Source organism: Micrasema longulum, unplaced genomic scaffold, assembly GCF_059751315.1.
Source record: "Micrasema longulum isolate JH-2025_06_02 unplaced genomic scaffold, ASM5975131v1 h1tg001441l, whole genome shotgun sequence".
Classification (NCBI taxonomy): domain Eukaryota; kingdom Metazoa; phylum Arthropoda; class Insecta; order Trichoptera; family Brachycentridae; genus Micrasema; species Micrasema longulum.
The window spans coordinates 166,395-187,036 of record NW_028278627.1 but is presented as its reverse complement, the minus strand read 5'-3'; the positions used below and the strand labels follow the sequence as shown (position 1 = coordinate 187,036).

The 20,642-nt window shown below is 35.2% G+C and overlaps 1 protein-coding gene and 1 long non-coding RNA gene across 2 annotated transcripts in view; one reads left to right on the top strand and one right to left on the bottom strand.

The window, feature by feature from the left end:
- The window catches only part of LOC148275370 (guanine nucleotide-releasing factor 2-like), a 217,967-nt gene that overhangs the window by 185,611 nt on the left and 11,714 nt on the right, over positions 1-20,642 (top strand). The window contains exons 14-17 of the mRNA XM_088235791.1: positions 9,526-9,549; positions 17,297-17,660; positions 17,914-18,097; positions 19,364-19,549. Coding sequence (XP_088091917.1) covers positions 9,526-9,549; positions 17,297-17,660; positions 17,914-18,097; positions 19,364-19,549 — 758 coding nt within the window. The remainder of the gene's footprint in view (positions 1-9,525; positions 9,550-17,296; positions 17,661-17,913; positions 18,098-19,363; positions 19,550-20,642) is intronic.
- Positions 1,594-3,683, bottom strand: LOC148275371 (uncharacterized). The gene is made up of 2 exons (XR_015824046.1): positions 2,040-3,683; positions 1,594-1,723 (listed from the first exon to the last, which is right to left on the bottom strand). It is a non-coding gene; the product is annotated as an uncharacterized LOC148275371 (long non-coding RNA).

Below are 20,642 nucleotides of genomic sequence, written 5' to 3'. Positions count from 1 at the left end.
TAAAAACAATTTTTTAACATAAAAAGACCATTAAGTTTTCATAAATTATGCAAAAGATATAAACATTAAATGTGACAAAAAAAAAAAAAAGAATTTCAAGTGAGAAAAGAATAAGTGTTGTTATAAAATAGCTATATATGGCGAGAATTAATGGTAATGAAGGATGAGGAAAGTTGTTGGCCTCCGTGGTGCAGTGGTCAAGACACTTGACTCGCGCACGGAAGGTTCCGAGTTCGATTCCCGGTGAGAACACAAAAATTAAAATGTAATTTTTCTCAACCCTGGGTGTTCTGTGATGTAATTCACCACTGTAATTGGGTCTCTTGGCCTGTTGTGGTGCAAAAATAAATAAATAAATATGTGATATCAGGAAGATACACTGAATGCTGTCAAAATGCGATTTCTCAGGCGATTGTGTGGTAAAACTACGTACGATAGGTGCACAGACATTATGTAAGTCTGAGATAAGCATCATCGAGAAAGGAATTCTGCATCGGTCTGGACATGTAGACATGCATGATGAAAGAACGGCTAAAAGTATTGATGATGCGAACTTTGATGAATGCAGAAAACGAGCAAGACCGAGAAAGACACGGCGTAACCAAATCCAACATATACTTGAAGATGGACATGTCAATGGTTGAAATAATCGGCGCGCATTGTAGAGGAAGCGAGGTCTGTACGCTTTGACAGAGTGATGTGCGTTTCAAAATGTGTCTCACTTTAGTCTTGAATCTCTGTGTGGTTGTTGACTTCAGCCTGTGCGAAAGGTCGTTGTACATATTCAGTCCGTTGTTTAACTGCCGAGATTATCCTATATTTGTTCAACCCCGATTCGAGTTATACGAATGATACAATTTTATTTTGGATAATCTTCAGTCTTCCCGGTTATTTGTCATGTATGTTTATCACATCTTCGTGTGAATGCTCCCAACCCGTATTTTGTTTGATAAATATAATATAATGTTGTAATCATTATGTGAAGCGCTAACATTGTAACAAACAGGTTGTGGTTCTGAAACCGGGCGCCGTTTATTTAACCTATTACTTTTCACACTTATTTATACAATAAAAAATACAACAATGGGTGTTTTTAAGCGTGATACAACTTTGAATTGAAATAAAAGTAGCGAATATTTCTTCGTTCCAATTTTTGCCCACTTTATCCAAAAAATCTCGCGTTGTTTTCAAAATGGTCTGTTTTATATTGGCTTCCTATGCTCCGAGAGGTATTAGTCACATTTTTTGCACACCCATCATTGTTCTAATACTTCACCAGAATTCATTATACAATTGAATTAACAATGTATTCCTCACTGGGAAAACTTGTGCCGAGGAAGACATTTTACAATTTTAGTTTAGTGTGATATGTACAAAAAATAATTGATTTAAAATACAAACATGTTGTTACAAATCTCAAGTGAGTGTAATTAGCTTGGATTATAGGAATTATGGGGATATGTAAGAATTCAACTCACCAATTGCCCGATATCCAATAGATTCGCGATTTAAGAACTCAAAATCATCCGAGTCATCCAGAGTTTAATTCGCTCATATTTTTTTGTTTATTGTTATAACTAAACAATAATGAATGTTTTAATAACATTTTTTTTATAAAACAAAATTTACTATTGCGAATTACTAGACCTAAAAAATCTGCAAAGTTCCGCCGCTGAAAAGCTTCGGGAAACCCTGCCGTAAATAATCCAATAGCGTCAATTGACTGGACCATTTCTGGAAATAATGGTGTCGACAAACTCATCACGCAGTAAATTCATGGTTTCACTGAGCGCTCTGTACGTTTGGCGAATTGAACACTGATTTAAAAATAAATTTCTACAATTTGCGAGCATTGTTTGAGTAAGGCGTTCCATTATTAATCTGAATATTGTTGCAGAGCTCGAATAGAAAAAAATCTGTCATCGTTAGTTTGACAAGAGAAAGTATTACCAACCGAAAGTTGTATCACGACAAAAAAACACCCGTTACGATTGGGACAAAAAAGTTGATTTCAATGCATTTTAAATATATTTTTTTACCAAACATAAAAATATAATCAGAACATAATTTATAATATTTTAAAAGTTTACGCTGCCAAACTAATTTTTCCAGATGGTTGGTTAAGATTTTTAATGATCCTTTCTTAAATATTAAACGTAAATTATGCCCAGTTTTACAAAAAAGGATTGGTTAAATGATTATTCCATTTTTGTCAAAGTGAACACAATAAGTTGCACAAAGAAACAAATTATTATAATTAGCGATGTTAGGATTAAATGGTCACTTAAACCCGCCAATGACAGGTTATAAGCCCTGTAAATGCCTAGACTTCCATGTTCCCTTCTCTAAACCACCGACAAAGTAAACAATGAATTCAGCTGAAAATTTTAGCGTACTTCACAGGCATGTATACCAACATAAACAATTTTGACAATCGGACTCTCTGAACCCACGAAATTTAAAAATTCCCATTATTTTCTGAACACACCTCGTATATCATAATTAAATTTATTAAAATGAACATATTTTTATCATTCAGTTTCATACATAATAAAAAATTAACCTTGTATCCTACAGGAAACAGTTATATCTACCAAAACACATCTTAAAGATATTAATACGTGTTTCCGAGTTAAAAATACACTAATTGGAGGTGAGGCAAAACGTAACTTTAAAATATCATATCAGGAATAGATTTCCCACGTGTCTTTCGTGAGTTTTGGCAGTTTTTCAATCTGCAATATCCAATGAGGGCCTATCCATCACCAACTAGACTTGAGGCCTGGCCGCTGGAAACAAAATGGCTGTCTCGAGAGTCTGAAAATGTTGACGTTTACAAACATATTTTTTATTCTGTTTTGAGTATTATTTTTACATCATCAATCACAAACAAATAGAACAGAGTGTAGTGAATGTCCATCGTGCAAAGATGATTTTAAAATTAATGTTTTTGGCTTAGAGCCATTTTAAATGTAAAATCTAGTCATTAGGAAACATGAAAGCGTGACATTTTAAACTAGATTTATAATTCTCTTTTCACTTGAGAACGCAACGTTTATTAAACTTATTTATACATGAAAACCTTCCTTATGTACTGTGGAATAGTTTTTATACTGATTAACAGTTATTTTTAGAGCAATTTATCACTTTTAAAGCAAAAAACAGAAGCGAGCAGCAGTTTCACCTCTAAAATATGTTTTCTAAGATATGATAGTTTGGTTTACGTTATCTCTTTAAGAAAATTCTGCCACTAGAGGCGCTGTCAGTGGCTGGGCCTTAGTAGAGGAGGTATTGACCTGACACATTTAGTCTTCTGGAAATCGTCATAGGTACACTTTCCTTCGATACATTACTGTAATATTGACAGCAAATTGATTCAAAGTAAGATTTCACCTTGTGTTTATTTTCTATTTAAAAAATACCTGTCCTGGAAATGCCATAGAGGCGATTCAATCAGTTACTGGTTATTTTAAATTTAGGAATATAAATAAGATTCGTATTTTATGTTCAATTTCAGTGCCGGTTTCGTGTTTACATAATTCAAAAAATTAAATTAAATGCTTGCATAAAATTGCAAAGAAATAATTCTAGTTACTTCACCAGGTACAAAAAAACCTGTTCTGAAGCCACTAATATATAATAATAAAAATTAAAAAATTAAAAAATCAAATATATAAAAAAAAATCTAATTAAAGACACAATAAACTAAACTATTCAGACTGCTGCTAACAATCTAAATTTGTAATGTTAGATTTCAAGGAGAATTAGAGAAGAACAGTAAATAACACAATAAAAATTTTGATTCTTAAAGACAGCATAAAATTTTTAGGACCTCTTCAAACTGACATCTTTTGAATTTTAGGAGCCACTCTTTCAACTTAATTCGTAATATATTTTTGGGAGAGTTAGAAATCTCTCGAGGTAAATTATTTTAGGTTAGGAATCTAGCTCCCGTTTACATTATGTTTGAATTTGACAATGAATTTTAGTGTTTGAAAGACATTAAAATAAATATAAAAAAAACTCTTTTTTAAAAATAAGAGTTAGATTATAACAAGAGCTACTGAGCGCATGGACAGTGAAAATTTTAGACCCCATTTACAAAATGTAGGTATTTGATAGTTGATAAAATTTACATATTGAAGTTAGATTACCAATCGTCTTGTGGAGTGGAATTCTAGCAATTTAAAATTATATAAATAAGATTACAAAAAATAAACATTGAGCAAAGTAGATAATTTGTCGAGTGTTCCTGCTAAAAAGTAAACAATAAAAAACCTAAATAAATAAAGCACTATTTAAACATCATTGTTAACAAAATAAAAGAATTATTGCCATATTTATTTATTTACCCATTTTTTTCATTATAAACAATTATTAATAATAAAAATAATGTGACCTCACTGGGGTTACCCGTGCCGTGGACACTTAAGAATATAATTTAAAAAATATTTTTACATGTGAGAATATACAAAGAAGTCTTAATATATATATTTATTTATTTTTAACCCGCTAAGCCTCTATTTTGAGGCTTGTCAGCAGGTGGGATAGAGCGGATATGGAAGGAGGTAATGAAAAATACACAAAAATACACCACAACACCCAGACTAATTGAGAAAAAAATCTTTCTTGAATATTTTTCTTGCAACTGGCGGGAATCAAACCCGCAACGCCAGTTTCACAGTTGGCCGTCTAACCAACTGCGCCACGGCGTCTGTCTATACAGAAATAATTAACAAAATATTCAGTCAGTTTTAAACACTACGTATTTATGTTCATATTTAATTTATGTATACATTTATTATTTATATTATAAAACGCACAATAAAACAACAAAAACATAACATAAGCTATACACTTGTGGAGCAGTTGATTCAATATTGGTTTGGGCGAATGAGACAATCCATTTTACTTCTACCCAGCTCCAATATCCATTTTTTTATCGCCTTTTTGAACATTTCCTCGTTCCTAATTGTTTTAATGGACAGTTGAATTAGGTTATAGATTTCAATAAGTTATGAATTAAAATACTTAGTACACCACTTCCACTTAATTATTTGACCAATTAGCGCTTTCATCTTCTAACCGGCATCTTCAGACTGGTAAACATTATGCAGAGTCGAAAACATTTATAAAAATAAAAATATTATCTTAAGTAAGTAAATTTAATAAAACTAGAAATTGATCAATTTTCTTAAGGTTTTAGTGCACATTTTTATTCTGTAACAATATTTGGTTTCATCATTTGGAACTCAATGAAGAATACTCAACTTTTCTGTCCCATTGGTTTTAGACAAATAAAGTTATTAAAGGGATCACTTTGTTTTGGATTTTGATACCGAGGCATTTCTAAGTATTTTATTATTTTACTGTCATTTAAAAAATAATCAAATGTAAGGTGTATTAAAATTAACATATTTTAGTCTAATTAATAATATTGGTGAAGGTATATCGTTGCTTAGACACTGCTCTCCAGTACATTTAATTTAACCTTCAACGATGAAGATTATTCTTCTTTTACGAACTAATTTTTTTACTAAAAATTTTGCCATTAATTCCGCACTGTTTATTATATGGCACACCACATACCATTTTGAAGGCTTGTAATCAAATAAAATAATAAATGTAACGTAAAAGCAAGCACAATATTTTGTAGAACAGAAAATATTGAGAAAAAAAACCGATACAAATTATGTTCAACAATATTTGCAGACAGGCTGGATTTCCTCCCTAGGGAGTTATTGAATATAAATTTATATAAAAGTCAACAGATGGAAGAGTTGAGGAAATGTGGATGTTTAAACATGGGCAGAATGGTAAATGTTACACAGTGTGTAAAGTGGCAACTTAAACCTGCCAATGACAGGTAAATATAAATGCCTAGACTTCCATATTCCCTTCTCACAAATGTTTTCTCTCTCTGTCGCAGCAAATGTCGGCCTCATGGTGTAGTGGTCAGTGCGTTTGCCTGCCACGCAAGAGGTCTCGGGTTCAATTCCCGACATGGTTGATGTAAAATATTTATTTAATAAAGTCTTTTTACGCTCAAATATTTTATAATCCCTGAAGAATTAATTATTTTATAAGACTGATCCTCTTATCTTCGTAAAAGAAAAATGATCAAGATACGCTGCCATTGGAGTACCAATGCAGTGCCCTATGCACCATTTGGTGTAGAAAGGGAATGAAAAAGTAGTAGCTGCAACAAATTAAGACAAATTATGTTAACATTACAACAAACTCAAAATATTATTTTTCAATTTGTATGCTCTGCGCCGGATCTAACAAGATCTAGCGCCCCGTCGCTTACTGGAAAAAGGACGGGAATATACATGTTTGTAAATTAATACGAGCATTTAATTCTCCCCTTTGTAACAAAGTGTCTGTTTTTTTTTTAACGTATTGTAGGTCCGGTCCGTCTCTGTGTATGTTCTGGGCATTTTCTAAGCAACAATTATTAAGAAAACAAGAAAATGTTATATTTACTTAATTCATTTATCGTTTATGGTTTATTGGTGTCATTTCCATTAATTGTAATTTAATACTGAGCTCATAATAAATTATGTTATATTTTAAGCATGTACAAATTCCATTTTTTATCATTTCATATGTGTAGATTTTAAGTGAAATTAATATTGGGTTTTTCTTTTACTGGAGTAATCTTTTAGAATAGGTACCAAATATTTATGTTTAATTATTTATTTTGACCATTAATCATGATTTGTGATTCTACGGGATATTATATCGACTACTACAGGTAGAGTAAAGAATTCAGTTCTGCGAGTGAAAAAGAACCAGAATCTGAATGAGTATTTTCGACTCGGTCGCTACTCTAAGGTGCAACAACATCGACAACAAACCGTCACGCGGTTTATTTGTAGGCGTAGGCAGAGAAGAGAGAGGATAAAACGCCATATCACTCTGTCTCCGCATACAGACCTCGCTTCCTCTACATTAAAAGTATTTGTTGGATTTGATCGTGCCATGTCTTTCTCGGTCTTCCTGGTTTTCTGCATCCATCAACATTCATACTGTGGATCCTTTTAGCCAATCTTTCGCTGTCCATTCGCTCTACATGTCCAAATCGACGCAGCGCCGCTTTCTTGATTTTGTCGATAATGCTCGCCTCAGCCTTGTGTGGTGCACGGATTTCGACATTTATTTTTACCCATCGTACATCGTTTTACCACATATTCGCCTGAGGGATCGCATTTCGACAGCATTCAACCCACGTGCATCACTATTTTTCCAATTCCGTACTTCACTCTCATACATTATGGTCGGCACCGGAACTCCATTGCGAACTGCTAGTTTTGCCTCCTGCGACAAACGTAAAAATCCTAAAAATGAAAATTAAGAGTACACGAATCCGCCCATGTGGTCCCGTGACTAGTGTTGCAGACCTAGTATCAGAGGTCCGAGGTTCGAACCTAACTCTACTTGATTCCCATTTTCAAATAGTGAGTTGTTTACAACTCGTTGAAAATGGCCCCAAAGATTTGAATATTGGGGTAAAAAACGCAAAGATTTATTTTTCATTAAAAATAAAAAAAGCATTCGATTAAAATTCTCAAAGATAAATGAGCATTTTATACAAAGGACAGCTGAAGGCACGATTTTGCATTTGATTGTCAATGTCGAGAGTTTCGAGGCGGCCAAGATAAAGTCAAATGGTTTTCAATTGACCTCAGTCGCACGGCTGGTTCAAAGATGCCATCGCTCGTCAGTTGATGTAAGTCGCATACGATTCTTAAGACAGATGAGTTCAGAATAGAGCCCCTGAGCAGAAATAGCTTTTATCAGTATGGCCGTGAATTTGTTCAGAGTTTTATCATAATGTAAATACCAAACCAAATTGTATACCTGATCGTAGTCAGTTATACAATTGCGGCTACACACACTTACGTTGACATCGAACTGCAGTAATAATCCTCTTAATGTACCGAGATGTGCATTGCGGAAGCTAGCAAGTATTTTGTAGATTTTTTCAAACACACACAGGTTTTTAAAATGTACATTTTAAACACTAATTTGGTGGTTATTCATTAAATTATAATATTTATTATTATATTTGTTGTTCATTATATGTATCGGGCTGTGATCCCGTGGCTAGTATCGTGGATTTGCGACAAATTTAGATCTTTATAACTTCCCAGGGAGGAAATCTAGCCTGTCGACTAACATTTGGACATTTGGCCATTCTTATTCTTAGTGGTGTGGGTCAGTGCTATGCAAGCTCCCGACGTCACTGCGACCTGTGGAGATCTATTGTGACGGGTCGCCGTGAATAGTTCTCGCTCTCCGAGCCCAGGTCTATAGAGAGCCCGGCTAATGTGGAAGGCGAGAGTTTACATTTTGCTAAATCTCCCCCTCCAAGCCCGGATCCGTAAAGCATCGGGCTATTAGGTAGGGGACATTTGGACATTCATAACAGAGACAGACTAAATGCATACGCAAAAATTTGCCAGTGGATGCCGTCCGTCAATTAATAAATGCGTTTGTAGTGTTTAGAGTCGATTATTGTAATGGTATCTACGCAGGTCTACCAATGAATAAAATGACTCGCCTACAGTCTGTATCGAATGCCGCAGCGGGAATTATTTTTGGAATCTCTAAGTTCAGTCATATCACTCCACTACTTGGAAAATTACAATGGCTACGTTTTCCACAGAGGGTGGAATACAAACTCTGTTGGCTTATGTATAAGTCACTGCACAACTCTGCTCTGGAATATCTAAGGGAATTCTGCATTCCAGATGAACTAGCTGACAGACGTCTTATGCTTAGATCAGCTACATCTATGTCAAAAGGAAAAGTTATTATACCTCTACGCAAACAGCGCACTAAATTTGGCGAATGCGCATTTGCAGTCCCAGGCCCTACGGCATGGAATGCTCTCCCAGCAGAGGTGCGAGGCTGTGAAAGTGAAGTTATGTTTCGGAAAAAACTTGAAACCCATTTGTTCTCTAAATCATTCGAATGAATCCTTGGCATGTGGTGATAAAGTACATTGTTTTTCGTAAATTAAAAAAGTTAAAATTAAATTTATATCTTTATATAATCCTTTTGTAAAGCGCCTTTGAGGTATTATATTACAAAAATGGCGCTGTATAAGTTATCCATAATAATAATAACTTAAAATAAAAATGGCGCTGTATAAGTTATCCAAATTTAGACTTACGACGGCGTGTGTTGGTACAACTTGTCTGGTATTCCGGTTCCATTTCGCTCACAGAACTGTATTCTTCGCCTGCCCGGACACGGACAGTACTTCACAGGATCATTTCTGCGGTACTTCCTCTCTCGTCATATCGACTCTCATCCTCACGCTACCTCGACTGGATTTTTTTTTTGTGACTAGTTTACTATGAGCTCAGTGTACGTTCCGCCCCGCATATCACTACCTTAATATACTATAATTATTATTATGTACGTAAGTCGGTGTAACATTGTGAGCTAACCTAGATGTTTTGTGTACCCCCAACCCCGCCATACCCCGTCTCTGCATTACCGCGCCCCCACCAGTGTTCCAAAGTGTGGCTTACTCGGGTGAGTTCATCTATGAAAATCTTTTTATTTTCCTTTTGCTTGCTGCCTTGTTTGGTTTTTCTCTCCGACACTCTTTTGTTTCAAACACCTCATTTGTTTTTTTTCTCCTGTCACCTTTTCGTTACTCTTTTGTTTTTTTTTTCAGATTGTATTCTGCTTTTTGGTGTGAACTAACAATCGCTTGTGCGCTTCGGTATCTGTTTAGCCTGTTGCATGTTTTAATGTTTATCTTGCACGCGGAAAAGGAATGTCTGTAAGATTTGTGCAGTTTTGTAATATTGTACGTAGACATTCCGACTGATGTATTATTTGAGGAGCTGACGAACAAAACGGGGTAATTATTGTTATTAAATTAGTAGCAGGGAGCTATATGTCCTTATCTCAATGAGGAAGCTCGGTGGTTTTTTCAAACTAAGCCAAAAAAAATATCAGTTGTATAAAATTTGGATTATATCGTTTTGATCGCCAGCTCCTTATTCAATATTTTTTCTTGATTCAGAATATAAATTTCGGTTAGTATTTATAATGAGTAAATAATCAACTATGCGTTGAATAAAATAAATGTCGGGTACACGGCAAAAACGGGCTAATTAACAAAGAACTAATTTTACAGGAGAGCAAAAAGAAGAATAAAAATGTTACTTGTGTGACACAAAATATGTTTTCGATTGATGTAAAATATATTTAAACATACAATCATAGAAAAAATGAACCAAAGTCTACTTTACATTTTTTTTTAAAACTCCTGTAGCAGCAATCGTCGCATTTTGATTATTTTTTGCCAGCCAGCAATTTGTAAAACAAGGAGGTAAATTTTCTTAATTTTGAATATTCCATTTGATAGTTTTCATTCAGGAGAAAAAATGCCATTAATATCTCGAAAATTGAAAAAATACAATTCGCCCATTTTACCCGTGTACCCTACAAATATGATTCTTAAATTTAAAAAAAAAATACTCAAATAAAAGTACACGATGAAATATTTTTTTAATGAACTTATAACAGAGTACCTGAAATTTACAGTATGTAAGTTAATACTATTAAAAACTTCGAGAGTTTTTATGTTTTATTTAGCTTATATTTCACGCGGTTTTATTTAATGAAATATGCAGAAAAGGAAATCTAATTCGACAAAGGTCTCAATTATGTATAATTCTGTTAAAACCACAATCTATACTGTTTCTTAAGTATCCTTATGTTATATATTTGATAATCGTAATGATATTTTTAAGCTACGAAATGTCAATTTTAAACTCTGATAAACTCCTTTGGAAGGTCAGTATACTTGAACAAAATAGCCGTAAGATTATGTTTAATTTTAGGGCAAAACTCACATTTCTCACTGAATGTTATCATGTATTCACAGAGCACCTAATCTTGTCAGATTTCTTTACTATCCATTGTGATCTTAACTTAAGCAAGCACCTTGTAGAAAAGGCCAAATATCACCGCATCGTCACTACGACAAGGGGTACCCTCCATACAGGCATATAAGAGAGACATCACAAACTATTGTATGCAGAAGTTGTGCGAGCCGGAATTCACCCTTAAACCACTTAATAGAGTTTTTGAACTGTTCGTTTTTAATTATGTTATTTATAGCTTGAAAACCGTGTATTTTTCTTATTTTTATTAAAACTTTTTATATAAAAAAAATAGTGGTACAAATTTGTACCGTCGGGGAATTTCAATATGAAAAGTGGTTATTTTGCCAATGCAATGAATTTACAAAAATAATGGAGAAATCCGCATCGTAATCAAATCACAAAAATAAAAAAAGAACATACTTGTTATCGTTATTATAATATTGACGTTCGTAAAGGAATAGTAATTTTACACAGCTTTTGTGACAGCTTTACGCAAAACTGAACGTAGTTATACAGAAAGCAGCCAGCCATAGAAAAATGAAACTGAGATAATAGCACTTTTGTGAAGATAGTCAATAATCGAATCTACGCAACAGTTGAAATGCTTTTGAGTTTGACAAATGATAAACATTGAATACATTAGTACCGTAAGACTTTTCTAGTGCTGTGGGTGTTTTTTGCAAATTGAGAAATGCCGTTTTTGTGATCGACACCATTTTCAGAAGGCGATTAATACAGTTTATTGTATAAAAGCGGTCTGGCTGTTTTTAGCAGAACATAGAATTGACCTGACCGCACCCAATAACATCAATATCTCAATTTCTCAAAATTGTGGACTGGCTGCTTTCTGAATAACTACGTTCAACTGATCATTGGGAGTAACTTTTTGAACTAATTACTTCAAAATGGCCGAAACTACTAAAAAATGTCCAAATATGTACCGACAGTGATCAGTTACATTAAATACATTCACATATAAGAGATGTACGAGTTATTTTACATCTGGACAAATTTGTACCGTTGTAGCGGAGAGCGAAGTACTTGAATAAACGTTATCAGGTTTCCAACACTGGAAAGCCTTTTTCAGTTGGCAAACCTGATACGAACCTAACTTCACTCTAGATGACACTTGAAAGGACATCGCTCGCTGCATTTCTTCTTGATCTTTTGTCTCACCTGAAAGCAGCGCCCTTCGGCCAGTTTTAACTATATTGTGAATTCCTTTGGATAAATTATATGGTTATATAGTGTGAAACTTCTAGTAATGAATATTTAAAATCTAATCCGTGTTAATCTTTATAATCCGCACTCGCAAATCAATATCACATACCGTCAGGGATCAAATGGTTAATAGGGCAATTCTCCTGTTGAATACGGCTTCGGCGCATAATAAAGACATATTTTTCTGTACATTTGGGCAGTTTAGCAGCCATGTTGTGGGGTATTTTTAAAAATTATTTTTCTTTTTTTTTTTCACCACAACAGGCCAGGAGGCCCAATTACAGTGGTGAATTACATCACTGAACACCCAGGCTTGAGACAAATCATTTTTTTTTTTTTTGCGTTCTCACCGGGAATCGAACCCGGAACCTTCCGTGTGTGAGTCAAGCGTCTTGACCACTACACCACGGAGGCCGTAAACTTGTCTACGTGGGTATGTGCAATATGTGTATATTTATTTTAAATTTCATGAATGTGTTTTGTGTAATTATAGACAGCCATAAGATACATTAATTTGCAGTCTATCATTACGTAATGGCTTAAGTAAGCATCGTTTAATTGCCTGTATGGGGTGCACGGCCCTAATCGCCAATTATGTCACTTTTGCCATTGAAGAATAAATCAATGGATATGCATGCACACCGTTGCTAATTTTAAATCTATATCACTTATGGTACAAAGATATGACAAGTATCCATCGTGGGAGTATCAATAGATTGTTCTTCTTTTATTGTATTTTTACAGCGCCCCCTGTTGGCCGGGTGTTCAGGCACAAGTTCGTGTTCATTTATTCTTTTATATCGTCATCGTTGAGGCAAAAGTCACTAACCCGAAAGACACAAAAAGTTTGGAGACAGAGGAAAAATTAGATGTTTGTGTTTTAGAGGTTTCATGTACACAAGAAAAGGCAATAATCTCTGGCCGAGTGAAGGTATGAGAAGCCGGGGTAGAATTGCATATAGATAGACTGACCAAATAAAGGTGGCTACGGGGCTAAAATTTGATGAGTCAGTTATCTCCAACAACGGCAGTTGCAGACCTGAGATTGGTCGCAGGATTCAAATGTCCAAAGAAGCAATGAACCGTTTGGAGAAGATTTGGCGAGATCGAGGTATATCAACAAACACAAAAAAGCGGTTGATGGAAGCCCTGGTATTCTCCGTTTTCCTATATGGGGCTGAAACGTGGACAATGCGTGCCTACGAGAGGAAGAGGTTCGATGCATTCGAGATGTGGTGTTGGAGAAGGCTGCTGCGAGTGCCTTGGACAGCCAGAAGGACGAATGCATCGATACTGGAAGAGCTCCATATTACAACTCGTCTATCAGTGGTGTGTTTGAGAAGGATACTGTCTTTCTTTAGACATATTGCTAGACGCGAGCCAGACAATATAGAAAAGGCAATAATGTCTGGTCGAGTTGAAGGTAGAAGCCGGGGTAGAACCCCATAAAGTTGGACTGACCAAATGAAAGTGGCTACGGGGCTAAAATTGTATGAGTCAGTTCGTCGGGCTGAGGACAGACTGGAGTGGAACAGACTAATCAGAATTGTTAATGGTGGTAATATAAAGTAACATAATAAAAAAACAAATAATTCGTAAGTAATCTTAGTGATGTTTGCCTCGTTGAAAGAATGTAATTTTTCGTTTCGAATGGCATATTTAACTCAAAATTGTCAATTTTAGGGTTAGTGACTTTTGGCCAAACAGCGACGATATGTATAAAATATTATGTTTGTATTTGATATTAATTGACACTGATGTCTGAGCACCCGATGTCAAACTAATAGTTGATATTAGCATATTACAACTGAGATAAAGAACATTTTAAAGAAGGGAATATAGAAGTCTAGGCATCTACAGGGCTTGTGACCTGTCATTGGTTGATTTAATTGGCCACTTCACGCACTGTGTAACATTCACTTTATTTATACAAAGATTAACAATATCTAGATCGCGCCAAACTGAAAAAAAAAAAAAGTTTATCGGTGCATTTTTAACACCTATATTCCTCAACTCCTCCATCTGTTAAAGTTTGTGAAGGTTGAATCCAGTCCTTGTCTACAAAAATTCGGACAGACTCAAAGCATTGTTGATAAATTCGGCTGGGCTGGTATTCTGAACGGAATTGCATGCGAAGAGATCGCTCTTAATGAAAATATGTGTCCTACGTGCGCTTTTGCATTCAGAATACCACCCCTGGTCCAAGAAGTACTATAAAAATATTTTCAGGCATTGCCTAGTATGTAGGTGAAATAATTCAGTTCGATGAATCTCACCCGCATTAATAAAGGTTTCAGCTCTTGACTTCACAAACATCAACAGATGGAAGAGTTAAAGGAATATACATGATTTAAATATATGCAGAATGGTGAATGACGGGTCATAAGCCCTGTAGATGCCTAGACTTCTATATTAGGGATGCTGGGTCTATCACATCGTTTAGTAAGATGGTGATGATTTTTGTCAAAAACAAAAATCCATATAGGTAGATAGGTAGGTAGATGAGGAAAGCGTCTGGATTTTATAACAATGTTTTGTTTTTTAAATCATTTTTGTATATATTCAGTTTTAGTGCTGCAGAGCAGCGTTTATTTGATATTTTAAAATACATATTACAATTTGTTACCCACTATAGTCCTTAAAATATAGCTTGATTAGAATGACAGCTGTCAAACTAATGACATTAGTGATGGGAAATTACCGATCACTGATCAAATCGATTTTATCAGTTATTTCATGCAATCATGAAACTCTGTTTCTGAAAATTGGTATAAAAACGCAAAAACAAGCCTATTATAGTGTGTTTAACACAATTATTCACCAAAAATAAGACATTTATACTTTTTTCATGAACAACATCAAATGAATTATTTTTTTATTCGATCAATTTACATTGATCAATTTGTCCCATCTCTAACGTTTTTGCAAAATGATGCAACCTTGTAAGAACATCGTTAATAATTAGGTTTATTTTAGTTTTTTTTTAGTTTTAAAGCTGATTTTATATATTTATGTTTATTTATGTGTCAAGCATTGTATTAAAAAAAATAATTGACACGCCAGATACGAATGATTTTTCATGTGTCAATATAAATAATACCTTAGACGTTACTACAAAGTTGAGTCGTCACTTTTTCTGACAAATGTCATTCTAATCAAGCTATATTTTAAGGACTATAAGTCCAAGGACTTTTCGGTGGGACATTTTTTTTTATTCTTCTGACAGGTTTATTTTACATTATTTTATTCATGTTATACAAATTTATTTATTAACAGGCACTTTGAAGTGTTTAGAAAATATTTCTTCAGTTCTTTTTTTTTTAATTTAAAGATCTTTGATGTTAATGATGGTTTGTGGGAGATCATTGAACCTTGGAATTACTCAATTTAATGTACGTTCTCCGAAGTAATTTGTAATTCGGGGATAGACCAGGGAGCCCTTAGTTTTTAATCTAGTGTTGTGAGTGTGGGAAACTCTTTTTTATATTCCTGATTAACAAAGTGAAAACAATCAATTTGTAGTCACAAAGTTGTTTTACCGGCAGGACATTTTAGAATATATATTTTTATTAGGTAAGGGATAACGAGGGGTTTAAATTTTATTTGTACAACTATCTAAATAAATACATTACATTACATTCCCTTCTTTGAAATGTTCTTCATCTCTGTTGCAATATGTTAATATTACCAGATCCCATGGAGGTTGAATCCAGTCCATGTCCGTTTGTGGGGATGAATCATAGAATTAAAAATAGTCCAGAAGGAGTGTAGAATCATATTTTAATACATCGGACTGTGTCCAATAATCCCCCCACTATGCCACACTTTCGCCGTGCGCATTCGTGATGTCGCCGCGTAATGTTGCACGATGGAAAAAAAAATAATAACACAAATGTAAGGTAAAAAAAGCAATCTATTAATTTTTCTAAAATTTTATTGTGCACGCGGAAATATCGATTGACAACAGAGTAGATAAGTAAAGGGTCATTTAATAAGAGTAATTGAATCAATGAACTTTGAACCTAAAATATAAAACAAATTTTATTTGACATAAAATGGATATTTTTATATCATGTTAAATAATATTTGATGTTTTAAAGATAATGTCAGTCATATTTCCACCACAGAGTTGTTTAATCCGAGGTCCAATTTCCATTAGTTCTCTCATTAGATGAGCAAAGTAGGGTAAAAAAATTTACTACCCTAGCAACACTAACGAAATGTCCATTTTGATTTCTTCGACAATCTGACAGATGGAAAAATAATAAAATTTTTAAGTAATGTATTTGCTACTCACACATTCATTTGCTAATTACACATGAAATGTGAAACCATCCTGTTTCTTTAAGATCCTAGTAGTATTTCTACACTTTAAAGGGACATTACACGTCATGGTTGAATTCAAATCAGGAGTTGCGTACTGAGTTTAAACGTGTTATGATTCATATCATTAATTGTAGTGCTTTCGCACTTATAGTTTACGCAGACAGGGTATAGTCTAAGCTTATAACCGAGTTACGAGTGACGTCTATAAAGAAATTAATTGGTCAAAACGTAAACCTACTCATTTATGAGTAGTTAAGTCGCCTTCTGTTTGATGTGCGTATGTGGTTTCTGGACTATTCTTAATTCTATGGTTCTGACATTTGTATATTTTTTTAAATAAAGACCATATTTAAAAAAAGAATAAAATGTCTCCGAGACTGATTCTTTTGGTGGGTGGGTGGGTTTATGCCTGCGCGATCAGTTGATTGAAATAAATTGTAGTCTAGTAATAAATCCGCCGACGTATGCAATTTGCACATTAATAATGAACGATATAGCAAAAACAAAATTCTTTTAGTACACGGCTGTGACGAGTGACATTAGTTTGAACATCAGCTATCATGTACTGGCATTGAAAAATGTACATAACAAGCCAATAGTTTACTTCATTTTATTTATCATACTTTAAATGATTTTTAGTTATAGATTTAGAAATTTATATATTACTTTGCTCCCTGCGAAGGGAACATTACTTTTTTAATATTATGAGAGTGCATTTTGAACATAACAATGAACATTTTTTATCTTAGTACGATTTAAACAAAAAGTGTACCATTGCTAATTTTTGACCGTATTAAACTTGTGACTGAATTTTTTCTGCGTAATTCTTCCAGTAATGGCGTACATGGAGATGTTCGGCAACTGCAGCCACTCCCCGCAGAGCAGCACCGAGTTCCTGCGTCACTCTGTACACGCGTACAACGCCGCGCAACATTCCGGGCACTTCGTCTCCTCCTCCCAGCTGCAGCAGCTCGCGAGCTCGACGCACCTCGCGGGCGACGGGCTGTCGTCCTTCACGCACAACGGGAGCGTGGTGACCGTCACGCAGAACGGCCAGGCGATTCTGGCCCTCCCGCACAACGGCGGCCCGGCCCAGAACGGCATGCTCGGCGGCTCGGTGTACAATCAGATGACGCAGAGTCACACTCTGCACCAGTTCAGCATGTCGTCGACGAATTCGTCCAGCCAGCAACTGAGGTAATTATAATTATTCGACCGAAACATTGACAGAATTTTAGTCTAAAAAAAAATATTTTAATTCTGTTGATCCTAGCCTATTTTGCTTAAAATGTGTGGAAAATTTTTAAGAATTTTTTAAACAATAAAACAATACAGTAGAACTCCAACTACCCGAATCAATTAGGACCGGACCCCATTCGGATAATCATAAAATAAAAAAACATACAAAATAATTTCTAGATTTTACAGTCTTTTTTTTTCCAAATTACAGCGGATTCTCATCACCGCTGTGGTCGCCGCGCCTTACCAGGGACGACTCGGTGCGATCTTCGAGCTCATCTTCCACCGCCCGCCTGTCTTCGGAGAGCAGCCAACCCGCTCCCGCCCCCAGCCTGCCCCTCCTAGAGGAGCCTCCGCCGCCCGCCCTGCCCCCTAAGAGGGGCAAACCCAGACTGGTAATTTTGTGCAATGAAGACTAACAAATGTTGGAAGAATTATCATTGATAGATATTGCAACAGAGGCAAAGAAATTATCGGACGATGTGGAAATCTAGGCATTTACGGGACTTACGACCTGTCATTGACCGGCACAAGCGACTCTTGACCAAAAATATTGGTAGTGCAGAATATTATGACTGATAAAAAAAATTAACCTTTCCCTTACTGTCCTAAAAAATTTCCCCGTGGTGCTGTGTAGTCACTACACATGCAAAAAATGAGAGATTTTAAATTGTTAAAGTGTAATATTCATCGGCAATCGCTTCAATTATTTATGGTTGAAGTCAAAGGTGATGGTATTTTTAATCTAATTGCTAAAAACATTAATTCATGCTCTCAGTGTGCGCAAAAGAACTGCCTCCAACGAAAGCCGAACAGCTACTAATACTAGCTATAACGCAGCTAACGGGCTAATGGGAGAAGTACAAGAAACTTTGCTGTCTGCGCGTGTGATGCATAAAAATTATCTCTCTCGCTCCCAAATATAGCCGTATTATCGAGAGTGAGACGTAAAGAGTGTGCGAGACAATTATATATTAGGATTGCTCTTTTATTACGAACGCAACATGCGACACATTGGTAAACTTTTTGTTGTACTGGTGATCTCCGATTTTTGATAAAACGCTCTTTATGTTCCCAATAAGCATTAATGATTTACAAAAAATAACCTTTTTACCGATACGTAAATGTATAACGAAGGAATACCGAAAATCTCAACCCATCATTTATTATATTTATGGAGATATTAAAGTTAGTAGATGTGTGTACTAGCTACACTTCATCGGGAAGGGAGAGTTAATCAGTACAAAAAAAAAAACAATTCAAACAAGAACACGTGTTGGCTATCTATTAGCTATCATCAACCTCTCAGATTTTCTGCAGCCAATTTCTCTAAGGAAACTAGTCAGTAACTCGCATTATATTATATATTCTTTGTTCTATGTAAGAGTATCGTCTCTATGCCAATGAACTTTTAATCATTTTTCGAGAAATCAGTTCGCTATTTGAACTCCGAGTCCATGTTTCGTTTGAAACAGGGTCCTCGACTTGGAGGCCACTCGGAACCATAAATCAACCCCGTGTCTTGAAACAATAACTCCGCTGCCTCTCAATCTGTGAAGTCAGTACCCGTGTAATCGACGATATTGTATTTCTTTGATTTTGTAGTGCCATTACTGTGTGTTATGTGTGAACTGAGTCAATAAATATATTGATGTTTCCAGACGCCTACCCAGTCGCCCGCCAAGCCGGTGAGTCCCCTGCCTCCCGCCGTGTGTGGCTCCCCCCTGGCCCCCTGCAGCCCCGCCCTCAGCCCCCGCCCCGGGGGGAGAGACTCCATCAGCCCCGCCCCTAAGTTCCAGTTCCACCCTCCGCCCCCTGCGGAAGTGGTAGACGAAGCTGTCCTATTGGTGAGATATTATTTGTTTTTCTTCTGCTCAGATTTTGCGTTCCTCATATATAATATAATAATAATAATAAAAGCAAAAAATATTCATATTTCGCGATAGAAAATTCATGTTGACTGTTTAGGATTCGATTGTTGAGAGTGTGTTGGAGCTCCTACCCCAGTTAGCGATTGACAGAAGACACGAGGTTGCTGTTTGAGCGTATTTATTGCATGGCGAATAAATAATGAATTAATTATGTCACCTGATTGTTACACCAATGAGGAGTTGAATTAACTGCACTTGGACTACATGCTGGAACTGAGGGACTGCGTTGAACTGACTCTTCGGGCTGGCTGGGCTGACTGGCTGTGGTCTCTTTATAGGCCACGTTCCTTTGTTCTTCATATCTCCATCTTAGGAACAATGTTAATGTACTGCAAGACAATGCTCTCGTTGTTATGTGCAATGCTGTTACACTTGCATAATATGTTGTATCGCATTCAAAATAAAATGATGACTGTGTGTCATTGATCGTGGACTATGAACCCTACAACTGTATCGATCGGTAAAACTCTTCCATCCTATTGTAATCGAGGGCTTGTACCTATTAAATTTATTTTTATTTATTGATTTACGCCTTTGACAAAGTATAAAATAATATTTAAAAACAATTATAATAAAACAAAACACCTGAACACAGTATAAAAAATATAGATACATGAAATAAAATCAGCAGAAAATAAAGAAATAATAAAGAAAAATTAAATGAGTAATTATAACATAGGTATGCAGCAAATTAACAATAAATAAAGGGTTTAAATAAAAAAGTATTGATGTAACAGAGGCGATGTATCATAGCATAAACAGTAAAATAAGTATAACACTTGGTACATTTTTTAAATTCAGAAAAGAAGTGATTAAAAAGTAATGATTTTAATTGGTATAAAGATAAATGAAATAAGTCTATGTTTCCATGTTTGTTTGCTAACATGTGGAACCGTGGAATAGGTGAGTATTTGGCATTGTTTGAACTATGCAAATCAACAGCAAAAGAAGTATTTTGTCTCGTCCCACGCTGTCTCGTGTAAAAATTCACACAATTTAAAAGTTCGGG